Below are 25,107 nucleotides of genomic sequence, written 5' to 3' on the forward strand. Positions count from 1 at the left end.
CGTTGCACCTCCCCTTTTCCTAATCTGTCACCATTCAGTTAATAGTCTGTCTCTCTGTTTTTACCACCAAAGTGGATAACCTCACATTTATCCACATTATACTTCATCTGCCATGCATTTGCCCACTCACCTAACCTATCCAAGTCACTCTGCAGCCTCATAGTATCCTCCTTGCAGCTCACACTGCCACCCAACTTAGTGTCATCTGCAAATTTGGAGATACTACATTTAATCTCCTCGTCTAAATCATTAATGTACAATGCAAACAGCTGGGGTCCCAGCACAGAACCTTGCGGTACCCCACCAGTCACTGCCTGCCATTCTGAAAAGTACCCGACTCTTTGCTTCCTGTCTGCCAACCAGTTCTCAATCCACATCAGCACACTACCCCCAATCCCATGTGCTTTAACTTTGCACATTAATCTCTTGTGTGGGACCTTGTCGAAAGCCTTCTGAAAGTCCAAATATACCACATCAACTGGTTCTCCCTTGTCCACTCTACTGGAAACATCCTCAAAAAATTCCAGTAGATTTGTCAAGCATGATTTCCCTTTCACAAATCCATGCTGACTTGGACCTATCATGTCACCTCTTTCCAAATGCGCTGCTATGACATCCTTAATAATTGATTCCATCATTTTACCCACTACCGATGTCAGGCTGACCGGTCTATAATTCCCTGTTTTCTCTCTCCTTTTTTTAAAAAAGTAGGGTTACATTGGCTACCCTCCACTCGATAGGAACTGATCCAGAGTCTATGGAATGTTGGAAAATGATTGTCAATGCATCCGCTATTTCCAAGGCCACCTCCTAAGTGCTCTGGGATACAGACCATCAGGCCCTGGGGATTTATCGGCCTTCAATCCCATCAATTTCCCCAACACAATTTCCCGACTAATAAGGATTTCCCTCAGTTCCTCCTCCTTACTAGACCCTCTGACCCCTTTTATATTCGGAAAATTGTTTGTGTCCTCCTTAGTGAGTACCGAACCAAAGTACTTGTTCAATTGGTCTGCCATTTCTTTGTTCCCCATTATGACTTACCCTGATTCTGACTGCAGGGGACCTACGTTTGTCTTTACTAACCTTTTTCTCTTTACATATCTATAGAAGCTTTTGCAGTCCATCTTAATGTTCCCTGCAAGCTTCCTCTTGTACTCTATTTTCCCTGCCCTAATCAAACCCTTTGTCCTCCTCTGCTGAGTTCTAAATTTCTCCCAGTCCCCGGGTTCACTGCTATTTCTGGCCAATTTGTATGCCACTTCCTTGGCTTTAATACGATCCCTGATTTCCCTTGATAGCCACGGTTGAGCCACCTTCCCTTTTTTATTTTTACGCCAGACAGGGATGTACAATTGTTGTAGTTCATCCATGCGGTCTCTAAATGTCTGCCATTGCCCATCCACAGTCAACCCCTTAAGTATCATTCGCCAATCTATCCTAGCCAATTCACGCCTCATACCTTCAAAGTTACCCATCTTTAAGTTCTGGACCATGGTCTCTGAATTAACTGTTTCATTCTCCATCCTAATGTAGAATTCCACCATATTATGGTCACTCTTCCCCAAGGGGCCTCGCACAGTGAGATTGCTAATTAACCCTCTCTCATTACACAATACCCAGTCTAAGATGGCCTCCCCCCTAGTTGGTTCCTCGACATATTGGTCTAGAAAACCATCCCTTATGCACTCCAGGAAATCCTCCTCCACCGTATTGTTTCCAGTTTGGTTAGCCCAATCTATATGCATATTAAAGTCACCCATGATAACTGCTGCACCTTTGTTGCATGCACCCCTAATTTCCTGTTTGATGCCCTCCCCAACATCACTACTACTGTTTGGAGGTCTGTACACAACTCCCACTAACGTTTTTTGCCCTTTGGTGTTCTGCAGCTCTACCCATATAGATTCCACATCATCCAAGCTAATGTCTTTCCTTACAATTGCATTAATTTCCTCTTTAACCAGCAACGCCACCCCGCCTCCTTTTCCTTTCTGTCTATCCTTCCTAAATGTGGAATACCCTTGGATGTTGAGTTCCCAGCCTTGGTCGCCCTGGAGCCATGTCTCCGTGATGCCAACCACATCGTATACGTTAACTGCTATCTGCACAGTTAATTCGTGCACCTTATTCCGAATACACCTCGCATTGAGGCACAGAGCCTTCAGGCTTGCCTTTTTAACACACTTTGACCCTTTAGAATTTTGCTGTAAAGTGGCCCTTTTTGTTTTTTGCCTTGGGTTTCTCTGCCCTCCACTTTTACTCTTCTCCTTTCTGTCTTTTGCTTGTGTCTCCATTTTGTTTCCCTCTGTCTCCCTGCATTGGTTCCCATCCCCCTGCCATATTAGTTTAACTCCTCCCCAACAGCAGTAGCAAACACTCCCCCTAGGACATTGGTTCTGGTCCTGCCCAGGTGCAGACCATCCGGTTTGTATTGGTCCCACCTCTGCCAGAACCGGTTCCAATTCCCCAGGAATTTGAATCCCTCCCTGCTGCACCATTGCTCAAGCCAGGTATTCATCTGAGCTATCCTGCGATTCCTACTCTGACTAGCACATGGCACTGGTAGCAATCCTGAGATTACTACTTTTGAGGTCCTACTTTTTAATTTAACTCCTAGCTCCCTAAATTCGTTTCGTAGGACCTCATCCCATTTTTTACCTATGTCGTTGGTACCTATATGAACGACAACTGGCTGTTCACGTTCCCTTTTCAGAATGTCCTGAACCCGCTCCGAGACATCCTTGACCCTTGCACCAGGGAGGCAACATACCATCCTGGAGTCTCGGTTGCGGCCGCAGAAACGCCTATCTATTCCTCTTACAATCGAATCCCCTATCACTATTGCTCTCCCACTCTTTTTCCTGCCCTCCTGTGCAGCAGAGCCGGCCATAATGCCATAAACCTGGCTGCTGCTGCTCTCCCCTGATGAGTCATCCCCCTCAACAGTACCCAAAGCAGTGTATCTGTTTTGCATGGGGATGACTGCAGGGGACCCCTGCACTACCCTTCCTGTTGGTCTTCCATTCCCTATCTGGCTGTGTACCCTTTACCTGCGGTAAGACCAACTCACTAAATGTGCTATTCACGTCATTCTCAGCATCGTGTATGCTCCAGAGTGAATCCACCCGCAGCTCCAGCTCCGCAACACGGTTCGTCAGGAGCTGGAGGCGGATACACTTCCCGCACACGTAGTCATCAGGGACACCGGAGGCGTCCCTGATTTCCCACATAGTACAAGAGGAGCATAACACGTGTCCGAGCTCTCTGCCATGACTTAACCCCTAGATTAACTTAATTTGGCAACCTCAATGCTAAAGGTTACCTACTGAAATAGAAGAGAAAAAGAAAAGCTACTTACCAATCACCAGCCAATCACTTACCCCTTTGGCTGTGATGTCACCTTTCGATTTCTTTCTACTTTTTTTTGCCTTCTGTCCCCGCTGCAGCTGCACAAGCGCGCCTCTCCAAACTCCCCAAGCTCCCGGTCTCACTGGCCTTTATAGGCCTCTCAACTCTCTGCCGCCTGAACTCCCGCCTCTCCGAACTCCCGGTCTCACTGGCCTTTATAGGCCTCTCGACTCCCTGGATGATCCAGTTTTGATGCAAAATGTATTTTATTGTGAATTTTACAGTGCACTTCAATGATACAAACAACAGCCACAGCAGGAAAGAAAGTCTGCACCCATCCCTCACCCACATCTCGGGGAAAGTGCACTTCCTTATAGGGTCGGTGGTGGGGGTGGGGGGGGCTATCCAGTGGCTGGTGCGTGGAGTGAAGTGGGAGTGAAATTTGAGTATCCGGCCTTTGTGCCCTTATTGCAGAAACCAGCTCCCGCATGGCATCTGCCATCGTCTGCACACCCTCTGAAATGCCCGTCCTGACTTCCCATCTTAGTGCAGATTTCACCCGACAGTGTGACGACCTCATCACGCACCCCACTGACGGCCGCCACGCGTGATCTTGTGAGGGCATTGGTCTCCTCAACCAATGAAAAAACCTGATTTACTTCTGCTGAGGGCTGCCTCAGGAGAGACTGGTCGGCTTCTCTTTCCCGCGCCGTCAGTCTACCTAGTGGCACCCCTCCAGTGCGAGGCGTAGGCTGGGACGGTGGGGCACTGGTTGTCCCAAGATGCATTTCCCAACCGTCACTCGGACCAGCGACCCTGGAAGGTGTGAACCCATGGAAGGTTGCCGAGGAGCTAATGGAGGGTTCTGGCTGTGTGATGCCCTGTGATTTGTCCTGATTGATATCGCGGTCAGCATTCTCCTGAGCACACATTTCCATGGATCCTTCCTCTCCCCACTCGCCTTGGTCTGGAGCGCACGCATCTGGATCCTCAAGATCTTGAGGAGTGTCGTCGTCTTCTGCAAAAGACAACACAACAGTCAAATGGTTAGCAGCACAGGAGGGGGCAGGATGGGTGGCATGAGTAGTCTCACGCGTAGCAGGCCAGTCAGCAGGTTGATTTGAAGGGCGACAATGCATTTTAATGACTCACCCTCACCCTCGGGTGTGGGTCCAGCTTGTGTAGAGCTGATTCTTTTTCTGCCAGTGCGAGTCAGCAAGGCAGCAACCCTCTGTTCCAGGGGTGATAGTTGGTGCAGATTTGGTGGACCTCCTCCTGTTCTAGTTCTCTCCCTCTTGTTGTGGGCCAATTTCTTCTGCAAAGATGAAAATATAAATTGTCAGACATGGTGCGCTTCTGATGGGTGGGACACATACAGATGGTCACATTTTCCACTGCAATTCAATTTCAAGATGAAGATATTACTTACACTCACTACTTGACCAATGTCCTGCCATTTCTTCTTGCACTGGCTTCCAGATCTTGCAGTGTTGACCCGAGCGGAGAATTCTTCGGCAACGAGGTTCCATCTTTTCCTCATTTCCTTGGGGGAGACCTTTGACGGACCACTCTTGCTGATATCCAGCCCCAGCCATTTCTCCTCAATAACCGTTACTAATTTCTCCACTTCCTCATGGAGGAAATTCTTGGTTCTTCTTGCACGCTCTTGCGCCATTCGTCTATTGGACTCAAACGCAAGTAAAGTTCAAAGATCACACTTACACCTCTCTTACACCTATCCAGCACTCCTTTCCACTCTCTCAGCCACACAAAAATCAATAATCAGACCTCACCTTTATATATGCTCCATAACCACTTATTCTGAGGACGCTCTCCCTATAATTGGCCGATTGCCAAGCTTCCTGTTAACACAGCGCATGCACGCAGACTGAACCGCCCAGTGCGCATGCGCGCACACTCAAACGGTCATGTGTGCCCCTGCCGGCACTCCACAAGACGCTGGGCCCAAGCCCCGCCCCCCTGCTGGCCATGCTGAGCAAGGGCAGCTGAAGCTCCGCCCACCCCCCCCCCCCCCACTCTGCTGCGCAACGCCGATGGATCCGGACGACGAGGGAGCGGCCAAATTACAAGGTAGATTTTTGGCGCTTTTTCTCCTCCAAGAAGTGGGCGCACCACATCGAGATACGCCGCTCTAAGCGGCTGGGGAAATTTTGGGCCATAGTGTATCCGGGATGGATTCCTTGAACAGTATATTGCGGAACCAACCAGAGAGTAGGCTATCTTAGATCTGGTACTGTGTAATGAGACAAGATTAATAAATGATCTCCGAGTAAAGGATCCTCTAGGAAAGCGTGATCATAGCATTGTTGAATTTCAAATTCAGGTGAGAAAGTTGGATCTCAAACCAGTGTCCTGATCTTAAACAAAGGAGACTGCAAAGGTATGAAGGCAGAGTTGGCTAAAGTGGACTGGAAAAATAGATTAAAGTGTAAGACGGTTGATAAACAGTTACGGACATTTAAGAAGATATTTCCTAACTCTACAAAAATATATCCCAATGAGAAGGAAAGACTGTAAGAGAAGGGATAACCATCCGTGGCTAACTAAGGAATTAAAGGATGGTATCAAATTCAAACAATGGCATACACTGTGGCCAAGACTGGTGGGAGGCCAGGGGATTGGGAAACTTATTTTTAAAACAGCAAAGGATGACTAAAAGAATAATAGAGGGAAGATAGATTATGAGGGTAAACTTGCAAAAAATATAAAAATAGATAGTAAGAGTTTCTACAGGTGTATAAAAAGGAAGAGTGGTTAAACTAAATGTTGGTCCCTTAGGGGATGAGACTAGGAAATTAACAATGGGGAATAGAGAAATGGCAAAGATTTTGAACAAATATTTTGTATCAGTCTTCACGATAGAAGACATTAAAAACATCCCAATAATGGATAATCAAGGGGCTATAGGGAGGGAGGAACTTAAAACAATCACTATTACTAAAGAAGTAGTACTCGGTAAAATAATGGGACTAAAGGTGGACAAGTCCCCTGGATCTGATGGCTTGCATCCTAAGGTCTTAAAAGAAATGGCTGCAGAGATAGTGGATGCATTGGTTGTAATCTACCAAAATTCCCTGGATTCTGGAGAGGTCCCAGCAGATTAGAAAACCGCAAATGTATCGTCCCTATTTAAAAAAGGTGACAGACAGAAAGCAGGAAACTGTAGACTGGTTGGCCGAACATCTGTCATTGGGAGAATGCTGGAGTCCATTATTAAGGAAACAGTAGCAGGACATTTGGGAAAGCATAATACAGTCAAGCAGAGTCTGCATGGTTTTATGAAAGGGAAATCATGCTTGACAAATTTGCTGGAGATCTTTAAGGATGTAACAAGTAGGGTGGATAAGGGGGAACCAGTGGATGTGGTGTATTTGGATTTCCAGAAGGCATTCGCGAAGGTGCCACATAAAAGGTTACTGCACAAGATAAAAGCTAATAGGATTGGGGGTAATATATTAGCATGGATAGCGGATTAGCTAACTAACAAAATACAGTGTCGGGATAAATGGGTCTTTTTCCGGTTGGCAAACAGTGAAAGTGGGGTGCTGCAGGGATCGGTGCTGGGGCCTCAACTATTTACAATCTATATAAATGACTTGGATGAAGGGACCGAGTGTAATGTAACCAAATTTGCTGATGAGACAAAGATGGGTGGGAAAGCAAGTTGTGAGGACACAAAAAATCTTCAAAGGGATATAGACAGGCTAAGTGAGTGGGCAAACATTTGGCAGATGGAGTATAATGTGGGAAAGTGTGAGGTTATCTACTTTGGCAGGAAACATAAAAAAGCAAATTATCATTTAAATGGAGAGAAATTACAAAATGCTGTTGTACAGAGCATGAAACATAAAAAGTTAATATGCAGGTACAGCAAGTAATCAGGAAGGCAAATGGAATGTTGGCCTTTATTGCAAGGGGGATGGAGTATAAAAGCAGGGAAGTCCTGCTACAACTGTACAGGGTATTAGTGAGGACACACCTGGAGTACTGTGTACAGTTTTGGTCTCCTTATTTAAGGAAGGATATACTTGCATTGGAGGCTGTTCAGAGAAGGTTCACTAGGTTGATTCCAGAGATGAAGTGGTTGACTTGTGAGGAAAGGTTGAGTAGTTTGGGCGTATGCTTATTGGAGTTCAGAAGAATGAGGTGTGATCTTATTGAAACATATAAGATAATGAGGGCGCTCGACAAGGTGGATGCAGAGAGGATATTTCCCCTCATAGAGGAAACTAAAACTAGGGGGCATAGTCTCAGAATAAGGGGTAGCCCATTTAAAACTGAGATGAGGAGAAATTTATTCTCTGAGGGTTGTAAATCTATAGAATTCTCTGCCCAGAGAGCTGTGGAGGCTGGATCATTGAATATATTTAAGGCGGAGATAGACAGATTTTTAAGCCATAAGGGAATAAAGAGTTATGGGGAGTGGGCAGTGAAGTGGAGCTGAGTCCATGATCAGATCAGTCATGATCTTATTGACTGGCAGAGCAGGCTCGAGGGGCCGTATGGCCTACTCCTGCTCCTATTTCTTAAGTTCTTATGACCCACCTCGGTGCAATGAACCAGTGCAGGATAACTTTCAGGAATCAATATAACTGGGGTCAATGCAGGAACGGGGAACAAGGCATGGCCCTTAAATAAAAGCAGATCTCGGCCAGTTGAAATGGAAGGAACCTTTGTCAAACAGAACAGTAAATCAGCAACGGGAAATATCTCGTCTCCCCCCCCTGCCCCCGTGTTCACCCTCCCCTCTTCTCGCCCCCGGCCCCCTATTCTCGCCCCCGGCCCCCTCTTCTCGCTCCCTCCCCTCCTCACTCTCCTGAACAAACTCTCCTAGGGCTCATTGGGGTTAATTGAACTATTCCCACCGGGCAGGAAATGGGTCAGTCGTCCGATTGCCCCCCCCCATCCAATTGCCCCCCCCCCCTCCCGTCCGATTGACACCCCTCATCCGATCGATTGTCCCCACCCCCTTGTCCGATTGCCCCCGCCAGATTCTCTGACGACAGACCCATTGGGGAACTGCTCCCAACTGCTCGCCCAATGCTGTGTGAGTGAGCGAGCGCTTTTGCTGAGCAGTTCCTCACTGTCCGGTGCTATGACCAGAAGGAGCTTGCTGTGAATTTCACTGTAATGATGACACTAATCCAGCTGCTTTTGCTTGTGCTGCAGGAAATGAGTGGATCATAACTGCTGCGCACTGCCTGTACCCCCCGTACGACCCAGACAACCCAAACCTCAGCAATACCGATCTCATTAACAGCTCCTCATTTAAAGTGATTTTAGGTTAGTACTTGAATACTGTGAGCCACACTGCACGGTACTGGGGAAACCTGCAAACGCAACCCAGTCCAGACTTGAAATAAAAACAGAAAATGATGGAAACACTCAACAGGTTCGGTAGCATCTGTGGAGAGAGAATCCTCCCCCGCACCCCTCCCCCAACCCCCGCCACCCTACCCATCCCGCAAACCCCGTACCCCTCCCCCAACACCCGCAGTCCCCCTCCCGCAACACCCACCGCCCCCCCAAAAGCCTCCCCAATCCCCCACCTCCCGCACACCTCTTCCAACCCCCGCCCCCCCCTCCTCCAACCCCAGCACCTGCACCCCTCCCCCAACCCACGCCCTCCTCCCCCAACCCTCGCACCCAAGCCCCTTCCCCCGCCTGCCTCCCCCAACCCTCGCTTCGCCCCAAACCCCGCACCCCTCCACCGCCCCCCGCACCCTCCCCCAACCTCCCCCCTCCCGCACCCTCCCCCCTCCTCCGCACCCCTCACTCTCGTGCACGCATTCGCTCACTCTCGTGCACGCATTCGCTCACTCTCGTGCACGCACTCGCTCACTCTCGTGCACGCACTCGCTCACTCTCGTGCACGCACGCGCTCACTCTCGTGCACGCACGCTCACTCACTCTCGTGCACGCACGCTCACTCACTCTCGTGCACACTCGCACACTCACTCTCGTGCACACTCGCACACGCTAACTCTCGCGCACACTCACTCACTCACTCTAGCACATGCTCGCCCACTCACTGCCTCGTGCACACACACACGCGCACTTTTGCGCCCACACGTGCTCACTCACTCTTGCACACGCGCTCACTCACTCTCGCTCACTTGCTCTTGCACGCTCGCGCACACTTCCTCTCGCGTACACTCCCTCTCACACACACTCATTCTCGCACTCTCGTGCACACTCACTCTCTCGCGCACACGTGCTCACTTACACTCGCGCACACGTGCTCACTTACACTAGCTCGCTCACTCTCGTGCACACTCGCTCACTCTTGTGCACTCGCGCACACTTGCACACGCACTCTCGCGCACACTTGCACACGTTAACTCTCGCACTCACTCTCGCACATGCTCGTTCACTCACTCGCACTCACTCATTCTCGCACGCCTCACTCTGCCTCACGCACACACACACGTACTCAATTGCACACACTCACTCTCGCGCACACTCATGCTCGCGCACACACACACGCGCTCGCGCATACACACTCTCGCTCACTCTAGCGCACACATGTTCGCTCACTTACTCTTGCACACACAATCTCGCAGGCGTGCTCACTCACTCACACACACATGCGCACACTCACTCGAGCTCGCACACTCTCTTGCACATGCACACGCTCGCATGCTCTCACTCACTCTCGTGCACATGCGCTCGCTCATTCTCGCACTCACTCACACTGACACACACTCTTGACTCTGACGCACACACGCTCACTCACTCTCGCAGACACTCGCTCACTCACTCGCTCGCACATGTTCACTCCCGCACTCACTCTCGTTCGCATGCACTCATTCACTCTCGCATGCACTCACTCACTCACTCTCGCACAATGACCCTCACACGCGCGCGCTCGCTCGCTCACTCTCGCGTTCGCTCACTCTCGCGTTCGCTCACTCTCGCGTTCGCTCACTCTCGCGTTCGCTCACTCTCGCGCACGCGCGCGCTCTCGCTCGTGTGCACACGCGCAATCTCTCTCGTTCTCGCATGCGCGTGCTCTCTCGCTCTCGCACTCGCGTGCTCTCTCGCTCTCGCGTGCACTCTCGCTCTCGCACTCTCTCGCTCTCATACATACTCACTCTCACTCCAGAGGGAGTCACTGGATAGTAGCCAGTATTCTCTGCAGTAGTGAAGTGAGGGTATATATTTAAAGTTCTTGCACAATTTGCAGAGACTATTCTGATCAATAACGAACATTAAATATTCTAGGAATTTGTTGAAGTAAGAATCTGTAGAAATTGGAATATCTGGGGTTGGAGTCTCCGCTTTGGACGCAATTGCCGATCCCCCGGACAAATTGAAAGTATGTTTCCTCCTGCTCCGGAGTATCTGCTCAAATTTATTTGCATATCGCCGAATGCAAAATCTGCCCTGAAGTAGTGCAATCGTGCAGCCTTTTAACACAGGGTTTTTGCAAAACATTTTGCTTTAACAATGTTCCTCGATACATTTAAGAGTGGCAATTTGGTGCAGTTTGATTAATACAGCAGGTTTATCACACAAAATTAGCATTTTAAATCAGTGTCAATCCACCACTTGTGAGTAACCCAATTTTAAAATACAGAAAATGACATTTAAAACATGTACTAAACAATTTGTTCATTACTTTGGGGGACAGTAGTTAGCTTCCTGGTTGATTTTTTATAAAAAATTCAAAATCTTTCAAAACAAACCTATTAATGTCCTTGCGCGCAAAGATCCAGCATAAATTATGGAGCATCCTCAAAGGCTTGTAAACGGGCAAAATTAGCGTGAACTCGCTGGGTGATACATTTGCCCTGGGAGCAGAGCGGGGGCCAATTCTGTGGGCAGGGCTGGCTTCTAGCCCAATATTATTCAGGTCATGTTTATTTGTGAAGAGAAAAATATTAGTGAAGACAAACGTAGGTCCCTTGCAGTCAGAATCAGGTGAATTTATAATGGGGAACAAAGTAATGGCAAACTAATTGAATACTTTGGTTCTGTCTTCACGAAGGAAGACACAAATAACCTTCCGGAAATACTAGGGGACAGAGGGTCGAGGGAGAAGGAGGAACTGAAGGAAATCCTTATTAATCAGGAAATTGTGTTCGGGAAATTGATGGGATTGAAAGCCGATAAATCCCCAGGGCCTGATAGTCTGCATCCTAGAGTACTTAAGGAAGTGACCCTAGAAATAGTGGATGCATTGGTGGTCATTTTCCAACATTCTATAGACTCTGGATCAGTTCCGATGGACTGGAGGGTAGCTAATGTAACACCACTTTTTAAGAAAGGAGGGAGAGAGAAAACGGGGAATTATAGACCGGTTAGCCTGACATCAGTGGTGGGAAAAATGTTGGAATCAATTATTAAAGATGAAATAGCAGCGCATTTGGAAAGCAGTGACAGGATCAGTCAAAGTCAGTATGGATTTATGAAAGGGAAATCATGCTAGACAAATCTTCTCGAATTTTTTGCGGATGTAACTGGTAGAGTGGACAGGGGAGAACCAGTGGATGTGGTGTATTTGGACTTGCAAAAGGCTTTTGACAAGGTCCCACACAAGAGATTGGTGTGCAAAATTAAAGTACATGCTATTGGGGATAAATTATTGACGTGGATAGAGAACTGGTTGGTAGACAGGAAGCAGAGAGTCGGGGTAAACGGGTCCTTTTCAGAATGGCGGGCAGTGACTAGTGTGGTGCCGCAGGGCTGAGTGCTGGGACCTCAGCTATTTACAATATACATCAATGATTTAGATGAAGGAATTGAATGTAATATCTCCAAGTTTGCAGATGACACTGGGTGGCGGTGTGAACTGCGAGGAGGATGCTAAGAAGCTGCAGGGTGACTTGGACAAGTTAGGTGAGTGGGCAAATGCATGGCAGATGCAGTATAATGTGGATAAATGTGAGGTTATCCACTTTGGTGGCAAAAACACGAAGGCAGAATATTATCTGAATGGCGGCAGATTAGAAAAAGTGAGCTGCAACGAGATCTGGATGTCATGGTACATCAGTCATTGAAGTTTGGCATGCAGGTACAACAGGCGGTGAAGAAGGCAAATGGCATGTTGGCCTTCATAGCAAGGGGATTTGAGTATAGGAGCAGGGAGGTCTTACTGCAGTTGTACAGGGTCTTGGTGAGGCCTCACCTGGAATATTGTGTTCAGTTTTGGTCTCCTAATCTGAGGAAGGACCGTTCTTGCTATTGAGGGAATGCAGCAAAGGTTCACCAGACTGATTCCCGGGATGGCAGGACTGACATACGAGGAGAGACTGGATCGACTGGGCCTGTATTCACTGGAGTTTAGAAGAATGAGAGGGGATCTCATAGAAACATATAAAATACTGACAGGTGTGGACAGGTTAGATGCAGGAAGAATGTTCCCGATGTTGGGAAAGTCCAGAACCAGGAGACACAGTCTAAGGATAAGGAGTAAGGCATTTAGGACCGAGATGAGGAGAAACTTCTTCACTCAGAGAGTTGTTAACCTGTGGAATTCTCTACCACAGAGAGTTGTTGAGGCCAATTCGTTGGATATATTCAAGAGGGAGTTAGATATGGCCCTTACGGCTAAAGGGATCAAGGGGTATGGAGAGAAAGCAGGAAAGGGATACTGAGGTGATGATCAGCCATGATCTTATTGAATGACGGTGCAGGCTCGAAGCGCCGAATGGCCGACTCCTGCACCTATTTTTTTCTATGTTTCCAACACGAGATTTCCAATTGGTCACCTTGGAGGACAAGACTTGATTTCTGATTGGTGCCCTTGGAGGAGTTTATCTGGAATGTGTAATTCAATCCTGACTGCCTAACTACTCAAGTATTTCGCAAAGTGTAATTTGAGCCAATCTGATAGCAGGTTCCAGGCAGAGCAGAGCTCACTTGGAACAGACAGGGTTAAGACCTTCTCCTCGCCCCCAAATAAGTTTCTGCCACCCACCCCTCCGAGTTCCTGACCTACCGCCCACCTCCCCCCACCCCCCCACCCCTGTCCGCCAGGTTTCTGACCTCCCCTCCAAACTTCCTGGCCACCTTCCCCCATCCCCAATAGATGGTGCATTGTGTGTGGTTCACAGATTGTTACCAGGTTTATTGGCTACGAAGTGAATAGTGAGTGTCGTGGCTTCCATATTTCGTCCAGCCCAATCATGTCACTTGCCACGCACATACTGAGCTTTCCGAGAAATTAACTAGGTGTAGGGGAGGAGAGGGAGAATGTGGTGCAGGTGTAAACGGGGTGGGGTTGGAAAAATGTGATCCGTCTTTCCATCTGGATCACGTTCTCGCTCTCATCTACTCCCATCCTCACTGTGCTCGCCATGCTCTTTACCCCTCCCCCGAGTTCCTGATCTTCTCTCCCGCCACCCCCCCACCCTTCGATCCTCTCTTCCCTCTCTGATCCCCGCTCCTTCCCGCCCCCGATTCCCTTTCTCTCCACCCTCCGATCTCCACTCTCTTCTCCCTCCAAACACCACTCTCTCTCCCCCTGCGATTCCCTCTCTACCTCTCTCCCCCTCCGATCCCCTCTCTCTCCCTCCGATCTCCTCTTTCTTCAATTCCCTCACCCCCCTCCGATTCACTCACTCTCTCTCTCACTCCACCCCCCTCTGATCACCTCTTTCCCCATCGCACATCCAATCTCTTTCTCTCTGCCTCCGATCTTCTCTCTCTCTCTCTCTCTACGCCCACCCCCCCAATTTCTCTCTCCCCCTCCGATCTTCTCTCTGTCTACTCCAATCTCCTCTCTCTCCCCCTCCGATCTTCCCTCTCGCTCGCCCCTCCGAGCTTATCAATCTCTCTCCCCCTCCGATCTCCTCTCTCTCTTCCGCGCCCGCCACCCCCCTCCCCCCCCCCCCCCCCCCGATCTTCTCTCTCGCCCCCCTCTGATTCCCTCACTCTCACTCTCCCCTTTCAATCCTATCTCTTCTTCCCCGGCCACCATTGGATCCACTGAGCTCCTCCTTGGAGAGCCAGGGAGAGTGTGGCCCAGGCTGCAGGCACTGCGCATGTCCGGCTTCAGTAAACGGTGAGCCTGCCCAGATGGCCGCAAAAATGTTGGTGCAGATAATCGCTCCCTATTTTAAAAACTAGTGCAAAATATCACAAAAACTCAAGGAGCGCTGAACGCAATTTGTGCTGAAAATGCCGCGATCTTTTGCGCTGGTTACGCCGATATTGGGAAATGCAGCGTAGTCCAGCGGAGGCAGCAGGCCCATGGGTTATGTTTTATTTCCCATCACCTCTCTGTTTCAGGGAAGCAGAAAACGTTGATAAAAGAAGCAACAGAACAGCCGTTTCACGCTAAAAGCATCATCAGTCACCCCAGCTACAACAGCTCAACCTTTGAATTTGACATTGCGTTGTTGCAACTCCCAAGCAAAGCGATAATAACGGACCATGTGATGCCAATCTGTCTACCAGAGAACAACACCTCAACATTACATCCAGGTATAAGAACATAAGAAATAGGAACAGGAGTAGGCCATTTGGCCCCTCAAGCCTGCTCCGCCATTCAATAAGATCATGGCTGATCTGATCATGGACTCAGCTCCATTTCCCTGCCTGCTCCCCATAACCCCTTATTGCTCAAAAATCTGCCTATCTCAGCCTTAAATATATTTCATGATCCAGCCTCCACAGCTCTCTGGGGCAGAGAATTTCACAGATTCACGACCATCTCAAAGAGGAAATCCCTCCTCATTTCGGTTTCAAATGGGCGACCCCTTATTCTGAAATGATACCCCCAAGTTCTAGATTCCCACACGAGGGGAAATATCCTCTCTGCATCTACCTTGTCGAGCACCCTCAGTATCTTATACATTTCAATAAGATCATCTAAACTTCAATGAGTATAGGCCCAACCTGCTCAACCTTTGTTTATAATACAACCCTTTCATAGAAACATAGAAAATAGGTGCAGGAGCAGGCCATTCGGCCCTTCAAGCCTGTATTCAATATGATCATGGCTGATTATGCAATTTCAGTACCCCACTCCTGCTTTCCCTCCATACCCCTTGATCCCCTTTAGCCATGAGGGCCACATCTAGCTCCCTTTTGAATATATCCAACGAACTGGACTCAACAACTTTCTGTGGTAGAGAATTCCACAGGTTCACAACTCTCTGGGTGAAGAAGTTTCTCCTCATCTCGGTCCTATATGGCTTACCCCTTATCCTTACACTGTGACCCCTAGTTCTGGACTTCCCCAACATCGGGAACATTCTTCCTGCATCTAACCTGTTCAATCGCATCAGAATTGTATATGCTTCTATGAGATCCCCTCTCATTCTTCTAAATTCCAGTGAATATAAGCCTCGTCGATCCAGTTTTTCTTCATATGTCAGTCCTGCCATCCCGGGAATCAGTCTGGTGAACCTTCGCTGCATTTCCTCAATAGCAAGAATGTCCTTCCTCAGATCAGGAGACCAAAACTGAACACAGTACTCAACATGTGGCCTCACCAAGGCCCTGTACAACTGCTCCCTCCCTGCTCCTGCACTCAAATCCCCTCGCTATGAAGGCCAACATACAATTTGCTTTCTTAACCGCCTGCTGTACCTGCATGCCTACTTTCAATGACTGATGTACCATGACACCCAGGTCTCATTGCACCTCCCCTTTTACTAATCTGTCACCATTCAGATAATCTGCCTTCGTGTTTTTGCCACCGTGTTTTGGTGGCAAAAAGTGTGGATAACCTCACACTTATACTGCATCTGCCATGCATTTGCCCATTCACCTAATCTGTCCAAATCACCCTGCATCCTCCTCACAGCTCACACTGCCACCCAGCTTAGTGTCATCTGCAAACTTGGAGATATTACATTCAATTCCTTCGTCCAAATCATTCATGTATATTGTAAATAGCTGGGGTCCTAGCGCTGAACCTTGTGGTACCCCACTAGTCACTGCCTGCCATTCTGAAAAGGACCCGTTTATTCCCACTCTTTGCTTCCTGTCTGCCAACCAGTTCTCTATCCACGTCAGCACACTACCCCCAATACGACGTGCACTAATCTCTTGTGTGGGACCTTGTCAAAAGCCTTTAGCAAGTCCAAATACACCACATCCACTGGTTCTCCCTTATCCACTCTACTAGTTACATCCTCAAAAAATTCTAGAAATTTGTCAAGCATGATTTCCCTTTCATAAATCCATGCTGACTTGAACCGATCCTGTCACTGCTTTCCAAATGCGCTGCTATTACATCTTTAATAATTGATTCCAGCATTTTCCCCACTACCGATGTCAGGCTAACCGGTCTATAATTAACCATTTATAATTCCGTGTTTTCTCTCTCCTTCCGTTTTTGAAAAGGGGGGTTACATTAGCTACCCTCCAATCCATAGGAATTGATCCAGAGTCCATGGAATGTTGGAAAATGACCACCAATGCATCTACTATTTCGAAGGCCACTTCCTTAAATATCTCAGTAATCAGCCTAGTGAACCTTCTCTGGACTGCCTCCAATGCAAGTATATCCCTCCTTAAATAAGGAGACCAAAACTATACGCAATACTCCAGGTGTGGTCTCACCAATACGCTGTACAGTTGTAGCAGGACTTCCTACTTTTATACTCCATCCCCCTTGCAATAAAGGCCAAAATTCCATTTGCCTTCCTAATTACTTGCTGTACCTGCATGCTAACTTTTTGTGTTTCATGTATAAGGGCCCCAGATCCCTCTGTACCGCAGCATTTTGTAATCTTGCCACGTTTAAATATTAATTTGCTTTTTTATTTTTCCTACCAAAGTGGATAATCTCACACAAATCTGCCAAATTTTTGCACACTCACTGAGCCTGTCTATATCCCTTTGTGGATTATTTGTGTCATCCTCACAACTTGCTTTCCCACCTATCTTTTTATCATCAGCAAACGTGGCTACATTACACTCGGTCCCTTCATCCTAGTCATTCATAGACTGTAAATAGTTGAGGCCCCAGCACTAATCCCTGTAGCACCCCACTAGTTACAGTTTGCCAACCGGAAAATGACCCATTTATCTCTGACTCTCCTGTTAGCTAGCCAATCCTCTATCCAATATATTACCCCCAACCCCGTGAGCTCTTATCTTGTGCAGTAACCTTTTAAGTGGCACCTTATCGAATGCCTTCTGGAAATACAAATACACCACAACCACTGGTTCCCTCTTATCCACCCTGCTCGTTACTTGCTCAAAGAACTTCAGCAAATTTGTCAAACTTAATTTCCCTTTCAGAAAATGATGCTAACTCTGCTTGACTGTATTATGCTTTTCCAAATTTCCTGCTACTGCTTCCTTAATTTTAGGCTAACTAGTCTATAATTTCCTGCTTTCTGTCTGCCTCCTTTTTTAATCAGGGATGTTACTTTGCGGTTTTGCAATCTGCTGGGACCTCCCCGGAATCCAGGGAATTTTGGTAGATTACAACCAGTGCATCCACTATCTCTGCAGCCACTTCTTTTAAGACCCTAGGATACAGGCCATCAGATCCAGGGGAGTTGTCCACCTTTAGTCCCATTATTTTCCAAGAGTACTTTTTCTTTAGTGATAGTGATTGTTTAAAGTTCCCCCCTCCCTATAGCCCCTTGATTATCTATTATTGGGATCTTTTTAGTGTCTTCTACCGTGATGACCGATATAAAATATTTGTTCAACGTCCCTGTTCCCCATTCATCATCATAGGCAGTCCCTCGGAATCGAGGAAGACTTGCTTCCACTCTAAAAATGAGTCCTTAGGTGGTTGAACAGTGTAATATGAGAACCACAGTCCCTGTCACAGGTGGGACAGATAGTCGTTGAGGGAAAGGGTGAGTGGGACTGGTTTGCCGCACGCTCTTTCCCCTATCTGCGCTTGATTTCTGCATGCTCTCGGCGATGAGACTCAAGGTGCTCAGCGTCCTCCCAGATGCACTTCCTCCACTTAGGGCGGTCTTTGGCCAGGGACTCCCAGGATTAATTCCCCAGTATCATCCTCTAAGGGACCAACATTTACTTTAGCTACTCTCTTCCTTTTTGTATACCTGTAGAAGCTCTTACTGTCTGTTTTTATATTCTTGCTAGTTCACTCTCATAATCCATCTTCTCTATTATTTTTTTAATCATCCTTTGCTGATTTTAATAAATCCCAATCCTCTGGCCTCCCACTAATTTTGGCTACATTGTATTCCCTTGTTTTCAATTTTCTGCCATCCTTTACTTACTTGGTTAGCCACGAAAAGTTATCCCTTCTCTTAAAAGTTTTTCCTTCTCACTGGAATATATTTTTGTTGAGAGTTATGAATATCATCAACTGCTCATCAACCGTCTTACATTTAATCTATTTTCCCAGTCCACTTCAGCAAACTCTGCCTTCATACCTTTGTAGTCGCCTTTATTTAAATTCGGGATACTGGTTTGAAACCCAACTTTCTCACCCTCCAACTGAATTTGAAATTCAACCATGCTATGATCACTCTTTCCTAGAGGATCCTTTACGATAAAATCATTTATTAATCCTGTCTCATTACACAGTATCAGATCTAAGATAGTCACCTGTTTGGATTGAATTCCTTGTGATCAGAATTTAGAACTAGTTTAATCTTAATATAAATGATCCAAAAGCCAACCAAAGCCAAATAGTTAAAAATCCCCAAAAAGCAACACTTCATAATTAAAAAAATCTCAATTAACTTCTCTGCTCCAATGGTAATAAGAAAATAACTTGAATTTTTACAGCGCCTTTCGCAACCTCAGGACGTCCCACAGCGCTTTACAGCCATTGAAGTCCTTTAGAAGTGTAGTCACTGTTGTAATATAAGAACATTTGTTTATCAGTTTGTGCAAAGCAAGATCCCACAAACAGTAATGAAATAAATAACCAGATAATCTGTTTTGAAAGTGTTGGTTGAGAGATAAATTCATGCTCTGCTTCAAGAAAATGCCATGAGATCTTTTATATTCACCTGAATGGGCAGATGCGGCCTTGGTTTAACATGTCCTCTGATGACAGAATACTCCCTCAGTACTCCATTGCAGTGTTAGCCTAGATCATTTCTTCAAGTTCTGGGACTTGGGACAATTAGGACCACCATTTTGGTCCTAGTTGCTGATGACCATAATTTGAACTTGCCTGGTGCCACTAAACAGACACCTAAGCAGGTTTAACCCTCCAGCACTGATTAGACACAATTTCCGTGGAGCAGTTTATGTGGGATCCATGCACCCACTTCCACTGAAGGTGTGGAGTGAGCTGGCTGACATACAGCGGTAGATATCTGGATGGCTCCGGGACTGAGGAGAGGGCGCACAGGCTCTGGGTCCTGTTGGAGGAGGGCCAGAGGGCGAAGGATGTCCTGTACCCGCAGGGAGCAGTGATGGGAGGGGGAAAACACCACCTCACCCGCCTGTCCTCTCCCGCAGCAGCTGGTGCTGCTCTGCCTGGTTTCATCTCCTTCTCTCATTCCTCCTGCAGACCAAGGGGAACCCTGAGCAAGATGTCGGTGACCAAGCACTCCCTCTCTCCTGGTGCCCTATATGACCAAGCAGTCCATCTCTCCTGGTGCCCTATATGACCAAGCACTCCATCTCTCCTGCTGCCCTATACGACCAAGCACTCTCTCTCTCCTGGTGCCCTATATGACCAAGCGCTCCCTCTCTCCTGGAGACTCCTATATGACCAAGCACTCCATCTCTCCTGGTGCCCTATATGACCAAGCGCTCCCTCTCTCCTGGAGACTCCTATATGACCAAGCACTCTTTCTCTCCTGGAGACTCCTATATGACCAAGCATTCTCTCTCTCCTGGAGACTCCTATATGACTAAGCACTCCCTCTCTCCTGGAGACTCCTATATGACCAAGCACTCCCTCTCTCCTGGTGCCCTATATGACCAAGCATTCCCTCTCTCCTGGTGCCCTATATGACCAAGCACTCTCTCTCTTCTGCCTCTCTCCTGGTGCCCTATATGACCAAGCACTCTCTCTCTTCTGCTGCCCTATATGACCAAGCACTCTCTCTCTCCTGCTGTCCTATATGACCAACCACTCTCTCTCTCCTGCTGCCCTATATGACCAAGCACTCTCTCTCTCCTGCTGCCCTATATGACCAAGCATTCCCTCTCTCCTGGTGCCCTATATGACCAAGTACTCTCTCTCTCCTGGTGCCCTATATGACCAAGCACTCTCTCTCTCCTGGTGCCCTATATGACCAAGCACGCCCTCTCCTGGCGACTCCTATCATGTGTCCAGTGAGGTGGAGTAGCTCAGCACTTACTCTTTTTAGGTGAAGTCCTTGGAGAATTTCCAGAATAAATGTTTATGATAGTGTGTTGAATTCTTGATAAAGTGTCCCGGAGAGTTTCCCGATGTGTTTTAAAAGTCCGCTTCACAACTCCAGCTGCCAGTGAACAGTAAAAGGTGAATGTACCTTTAAGTAGCGTTCGAAATCCTCAGCAACACTTTGTTTACTCCCAATCAGCTGGTCGCTGTCAGGAGAGCACCTTGGGTCAAGCGATATCCATCAGAATGCCATGCAGCCTCCTTACCAAGCACGAGCAGGCAATATAAACAGCAATCAGCCCCAAACAATCCTCCGAGCAGACGTCTCTAGCGCAGACCTCAACTCCTTTACCAAGATGGCGTCTTGCACTAAACATGGGCTAAACCGGTGTTATAGCTTAAGACCCCACCTTGGCCAGCTCAGAGGCTCTTTAGTGCCTGAAGGAGCCGAGGAAAATCACCTGCATTATGAGTTACAAACGATGGAGTGTTTTGAAGAAGTCATTCAGGTTGTGGAGGAGGAAAATGCAGTAGGCATTGTCTACCTGGGCTTTGATAAGGTTTCTTGCACTAGGTTACTTCACAAGATGGAACCTCGTGATATCAGTGGGAATTTGATGCACTGGATTAGGAATGCACTCTAATCCCATAGGCAGCAAGTTGTGGTCAATAGTTGTGGATGAGGCCGGAGACAGGTTACTAGTGGTGTCCCCCAGGACCATTGGAGTATCAGGCCGCAATGCTCTGGCCATCATGTGGGGCAGGCTTTTCCTGACCCTCATTTTCATATGTCAGGATATTTGACCTTCATAGAATCGCATGAACTGTGGACAGCGTGCTCCCCAACCGAGGGGTGCGAGGGCTGGTTGCTGCAGCCCTATTTCTGCGCTTGTTGAGTTTATCTCAACTCTGATTAGAAATTGTATGGCTCAGTGTGCCCTCCCATCGGGGAGCTGCTGGTCTTTCTGTTTCAGCAGTCGGTGTGTTGTAGATACTAAAACTTTGCATTGTTTTGTTTTGTTTTGAAGGTGATATGGTGATAGTTAGTGGATGGGGAAAACAGTTCCTGCATTCGATTCCAGAAACTCTGATGGAGGTACGTCTGTCATTGACATGTTACAGAACACAGTGTGCAACTCTTCATCTCCGGACAGGCCTCTCCGGGCACAGGTCGCTGGAATGATAGAAGGGTCCGCTGATATTGACCAGCAGCTGATCACAGCATTTCCTTCGGAATATTTCATTCTCCTGCCATCTCCTCATTCAGGAGAGAGCTAAGAAAAAAGGAGATTACAAAGTGGGGGGATGAGAAAAGGAGCAAATCCATAAAGGGCAATAAGGAGCTTTTCTACAGGCACATCAAATGTAAAAGAATTCTTGGGTGGGGATGTGGCGCCAGCAGATGGAAGAGGAATGTGTGTCATGGAGGGTGGGGTGGGGGTGCTCGCAGTTGAGTAAGGGTGGGGGTTGTCAGAGATACAAATTATGTTAGAGAAGGATATTGGGATTTGCCCAAGTCAGAAGGTTATGGGTTCAAGTCCCACTCCAGAGATTGAGCACAAAATCTAGGCCAATACTCACAGTGCAGTACTGAGGTAGCGCCGCATTGTCGGAGGGGCAGTACTGAGGGAGTGCCGCACTGTGGGAGGGGCAGTACTGAGGGAGTGCCGCACTGTGGGAGGGGCAGTACTGAGGGAGTGCCGCACTGTGGGAGGGGCAGTACTGAGGGAGTGCCGCACTGTCGGAGGGGCAGTACTGAGGGAGTGCCGCACTGTCGGAGGGGCAGTACTGAGGGAGTGCCGCACTGTCGGAGGGGCAGTACTGAGGGAGTGCCGCACTGTCGGAGGGGCAGTACTGAGGGAGTGCCGCACTGTCGGAGGGGCAGTACTGAGGGAGTGCCGCACTGTCGGAGGGGCAGTACTGAGGGAGTGCCGCACTGTCGGAGGGGCAGTACTGAGGGAGTGCCGCACTGTCGGAGGGGCAGTACTGAGGGAGTGCCGCACTGTCGGAGGGGCAGTACTGAGGGAGTGCCGCACTGTCGGAGGGGCAGTACTGAGGGAGTGCCGCACTGTCGGAGGGGCAGTACTGAGGGAGTGCCGCACTGTCGGAGGGGCAGTGCTGAGGGAATGCCGCACTGTCGGAGGGGCAGTACTGAGGGAGCATTGCACTGTCGTAGGGGCAGTAGTGAGGGAGTGCCGCACTGTCGGAGGGGCAGTCGTGAGGGAGAGCCGCACTGTCGGAGGGGCAGTAGTGAGGGAGAGCCGCACTGTCGGAGGGGCAGTAGTGAGGGAGCGCCGCATTGTCGGAAGGGCAGTACTGAGGGAGAGCTGCACTATCGGAGGGGTCATCCTTCAGATTAGACATTAAACCGAGGACCGTCTGTCCTCTCAGGTGGATGTAAAAGATTCCACGTCACTTTATCGAAGATGATATGGGGAGTTCTCCCCAGTCTCCTGGCCAATATCTATCCCTCAACCAAGCTCACTAAAACAGATTATCTGATCATTTATCTCATTGTTGTGTGCGGGATCTGACTGTGTGTAATTTGGCTGCTGCGTTTCCTACATTACAAAAGTGACTGCACTCCAAAAGTAATGGATTGGCTGTGGAGTGCTTTGTGACGTACTGTGGTTGAGAAAGGCGCGATATGAATGGTTTGTAATCTCGATACTAAACTGTACTTTTAAAATTAAACTTGTGTACATACAATTATGCTTTTCTTATATTCTTAGCAGCTGCAGGACTGACCTGATTTGTATGAATTTCCAGACTAATTCGGTGATTGTCGAACAGGTCAGCCTCATGATTTAGTGAGCAGCGGGTCTGGGTCTGAGTAACTGCTGGTCTCACACTCCGACCCAACAAAACGACGTTTCAATTGGGTGACTTACTCCTCCATCAAGCCAGCAGCCTCAGAGAAATGGAGATGGTCACCACACTGTCCTGCTAATGCTGCAGATGTGATTCTGAATGAAGCTCATTTTTAGCTCCTTGTGTATCATGACTGACCCCAAGGACAGAACCAACATAACAAAAATGATTCACTTTGTCACACCTGTATCCACTAATACTTCACCCTGTTATTAAATAGCTCAAGATGCTCTCTCGACACAACGCAAGCTCACCTAAACCAACATTACAATTCAAATGCTGTGTGTTTCCCCACAGTTGAGTTACATCAAACTTACAGCCATTCGGTCCATCAGGTACATGCCAGTGTTTATCCACACCAGCCTTCCCCCACCCTCTTCATCTCACCCCATCACCATATCCTTCTGTTCTCCCGCTTGTGTTTATCTCGCTTCCCCTTAAATGCATCAATGCTATTTGCCTCAAGCACTCCCCGTGGAGTAGATAGCGTGACTGTTTCATACACCTATCATCATGTCCTGCCTCTCGGTAACAGTCGTGCTGTGATAAGCAGCAGTGTTCATCTCCACACTGGGGCAACCAGAGCTGGTATTTTGCGGTAGATGGGGTGAAGAAGGATATTCCAAAAGTGTTCAATGAGCTGTCTGTCAGGAGGCTTTCTGGAAACATTCAGGCTTCTGGTGCAACATGAATTGAAGCAGAATCGACAGAAAGTTGGTTGACAAGAAGCAAAGAGTTCGATGAATTGTAACTAAGAGTGAGGAAGGTTAGGAGAAATGTCTTTGCAGAGGGTTGTTGAAATGTGGGATACTTTGTGACAGGGAGTGGTTGAGGCAGAGACCAGATACATCTGTGAAGCAGAGGAAGATGCAGAGAGTGTGGGATTGTTTTGAACCGCTCTAGCAAAGAGCCAGCAGAGACACAATGGCCTTTGTCTGTGGTAAATATCTATGATTTTATGGTACATTTGGATTAAACAATCAACACATCCTGTCCCTGGCTTTCTTGTTTAGATCGAGATTCCTATCGTAGACCATGACAACTGCAAGAAAGTTTACACCCAGCTCGGGAGACAAGTGACGGACGATATGATTTGTGCCGGATTGAAGCAAGGTAAGGGCAATATCTCTGCCATCCATTCAGGTGCCATCCGATCCCGTGCCCATTCACTGTATTACAACAGCGTATGTGTCCATTCACAATATATTCAGCAATACTAACGCCGCCATCAACTAGAGACAGAATCGGACTCGGCCATTTGTTCCATCGCAATGGCTCTGCCATTTTGGTTAGCCGTGGTAGCTCTAAAGCAACGTAATTTTAGGTACCTCACTCCCACCGCAAGTGTATCTAGTCCCAGCAACTCCTCTCTGCTCTGGAGATGGGTTAGAACCTGGAACTGTACCATTTCCCCGACAACAACTCTCTCTAAAGTTGAAGCATACACAAAACTTCAATCCTGCTCCCATATCTGAGGAGTCCTTTCTCACCCCTTGTTCCCGCTCCTGCACCAACTCCTAGACTTATCTCTTCTTTCTTCAACACTGATGGTCTCCCACACTATGAACCTCGACCTTTCATCCAGGTTCTTCTGTTAAAAGGAAGATGTTTCACTTCACCGGTTATCATCTTAAACCACTCAC

General features: G+C 47.9%; 2 protein-coding genes across 4 annotated transcripts in view; one reads left to right on the forward strand and one right to left on the reverse strand.

The window, feature by feature from the left end:
* LOC139266299 (mannan-binding lectin serine protease 1-like) overlaps positions 1–25,107 on the forward strand; it is a 172,264-nt gene that overhangs the window by 139,223 nt on the left and 7,934 nt on the right. The window contains exons 13-16 of the mRNA XM_070884122.1: positions 8,542–8,655; positions 14,608–14,802; positions 21,622–21,689; positions 24,478–24,577. Coding sequence (XP_070740223.1) covers positions 8,542–8,655; positions 14,608–14,802; positions 21,622–21,689; positions 24,478–24,577 — 477 coding nt within the window. The remainder of the gene's footprint in view (positions 1–8,541; positions 8,656–14,607; positions 14,803–21,621; positions 21,690–24,477; positions 24,578–25,107) is intronic.
* Positions 3,640–25,107, reverse strand: part of LOC139266040 (uncharacterized) — a 37,392-nt gene continuing 15,924 nt past the window's right edge. For 2 of the 3 annotated variants that reach the window (XM_070883836.1, XM_070883837.1), the window contains exons 3-5: positions 4,781–5,030; positions 4,504–4,666; positions 3,640–4,369 (exon numbers count right to left, since the gene is read on the reverse strand). In XM_070883836.1, the coding sequence (XP_070739937.1) occupies positions 3,753–4,369; positions 4,504–4,666; positions 4,781–5,026 (1,026 nt within the window). In that variant the 5' untranslated portion in view covers positions 5,027–5,030 and the 3' untranslated portion in view covers positions 3,640–3,752. Of the gene's footprint in view, positions 4,370–4,503; positions 4,667–4,780; positions 5,031–20,588; positions 20,631–25,107 lie in introns of those variants that run through there. The other variant, XM_070883838.1, reaches the window with a different exon arrangement.

Source organism: Pristiophorus japonicus, chromosome 6 (assembly GCF_044704955.1).
Source record: "Pristiophorus japonicus isolate sPriJap1 chromosome 6, sPriJap1.hap1, whole genome shotgun sequence".
In the NCBI taxonomy this organism is placed as follows: Eukaryota; Metazoa; Chordata; class Chondrichthyes; family Pristiophoridae; genus Pristiophorus; species Pristiophorus japonicus.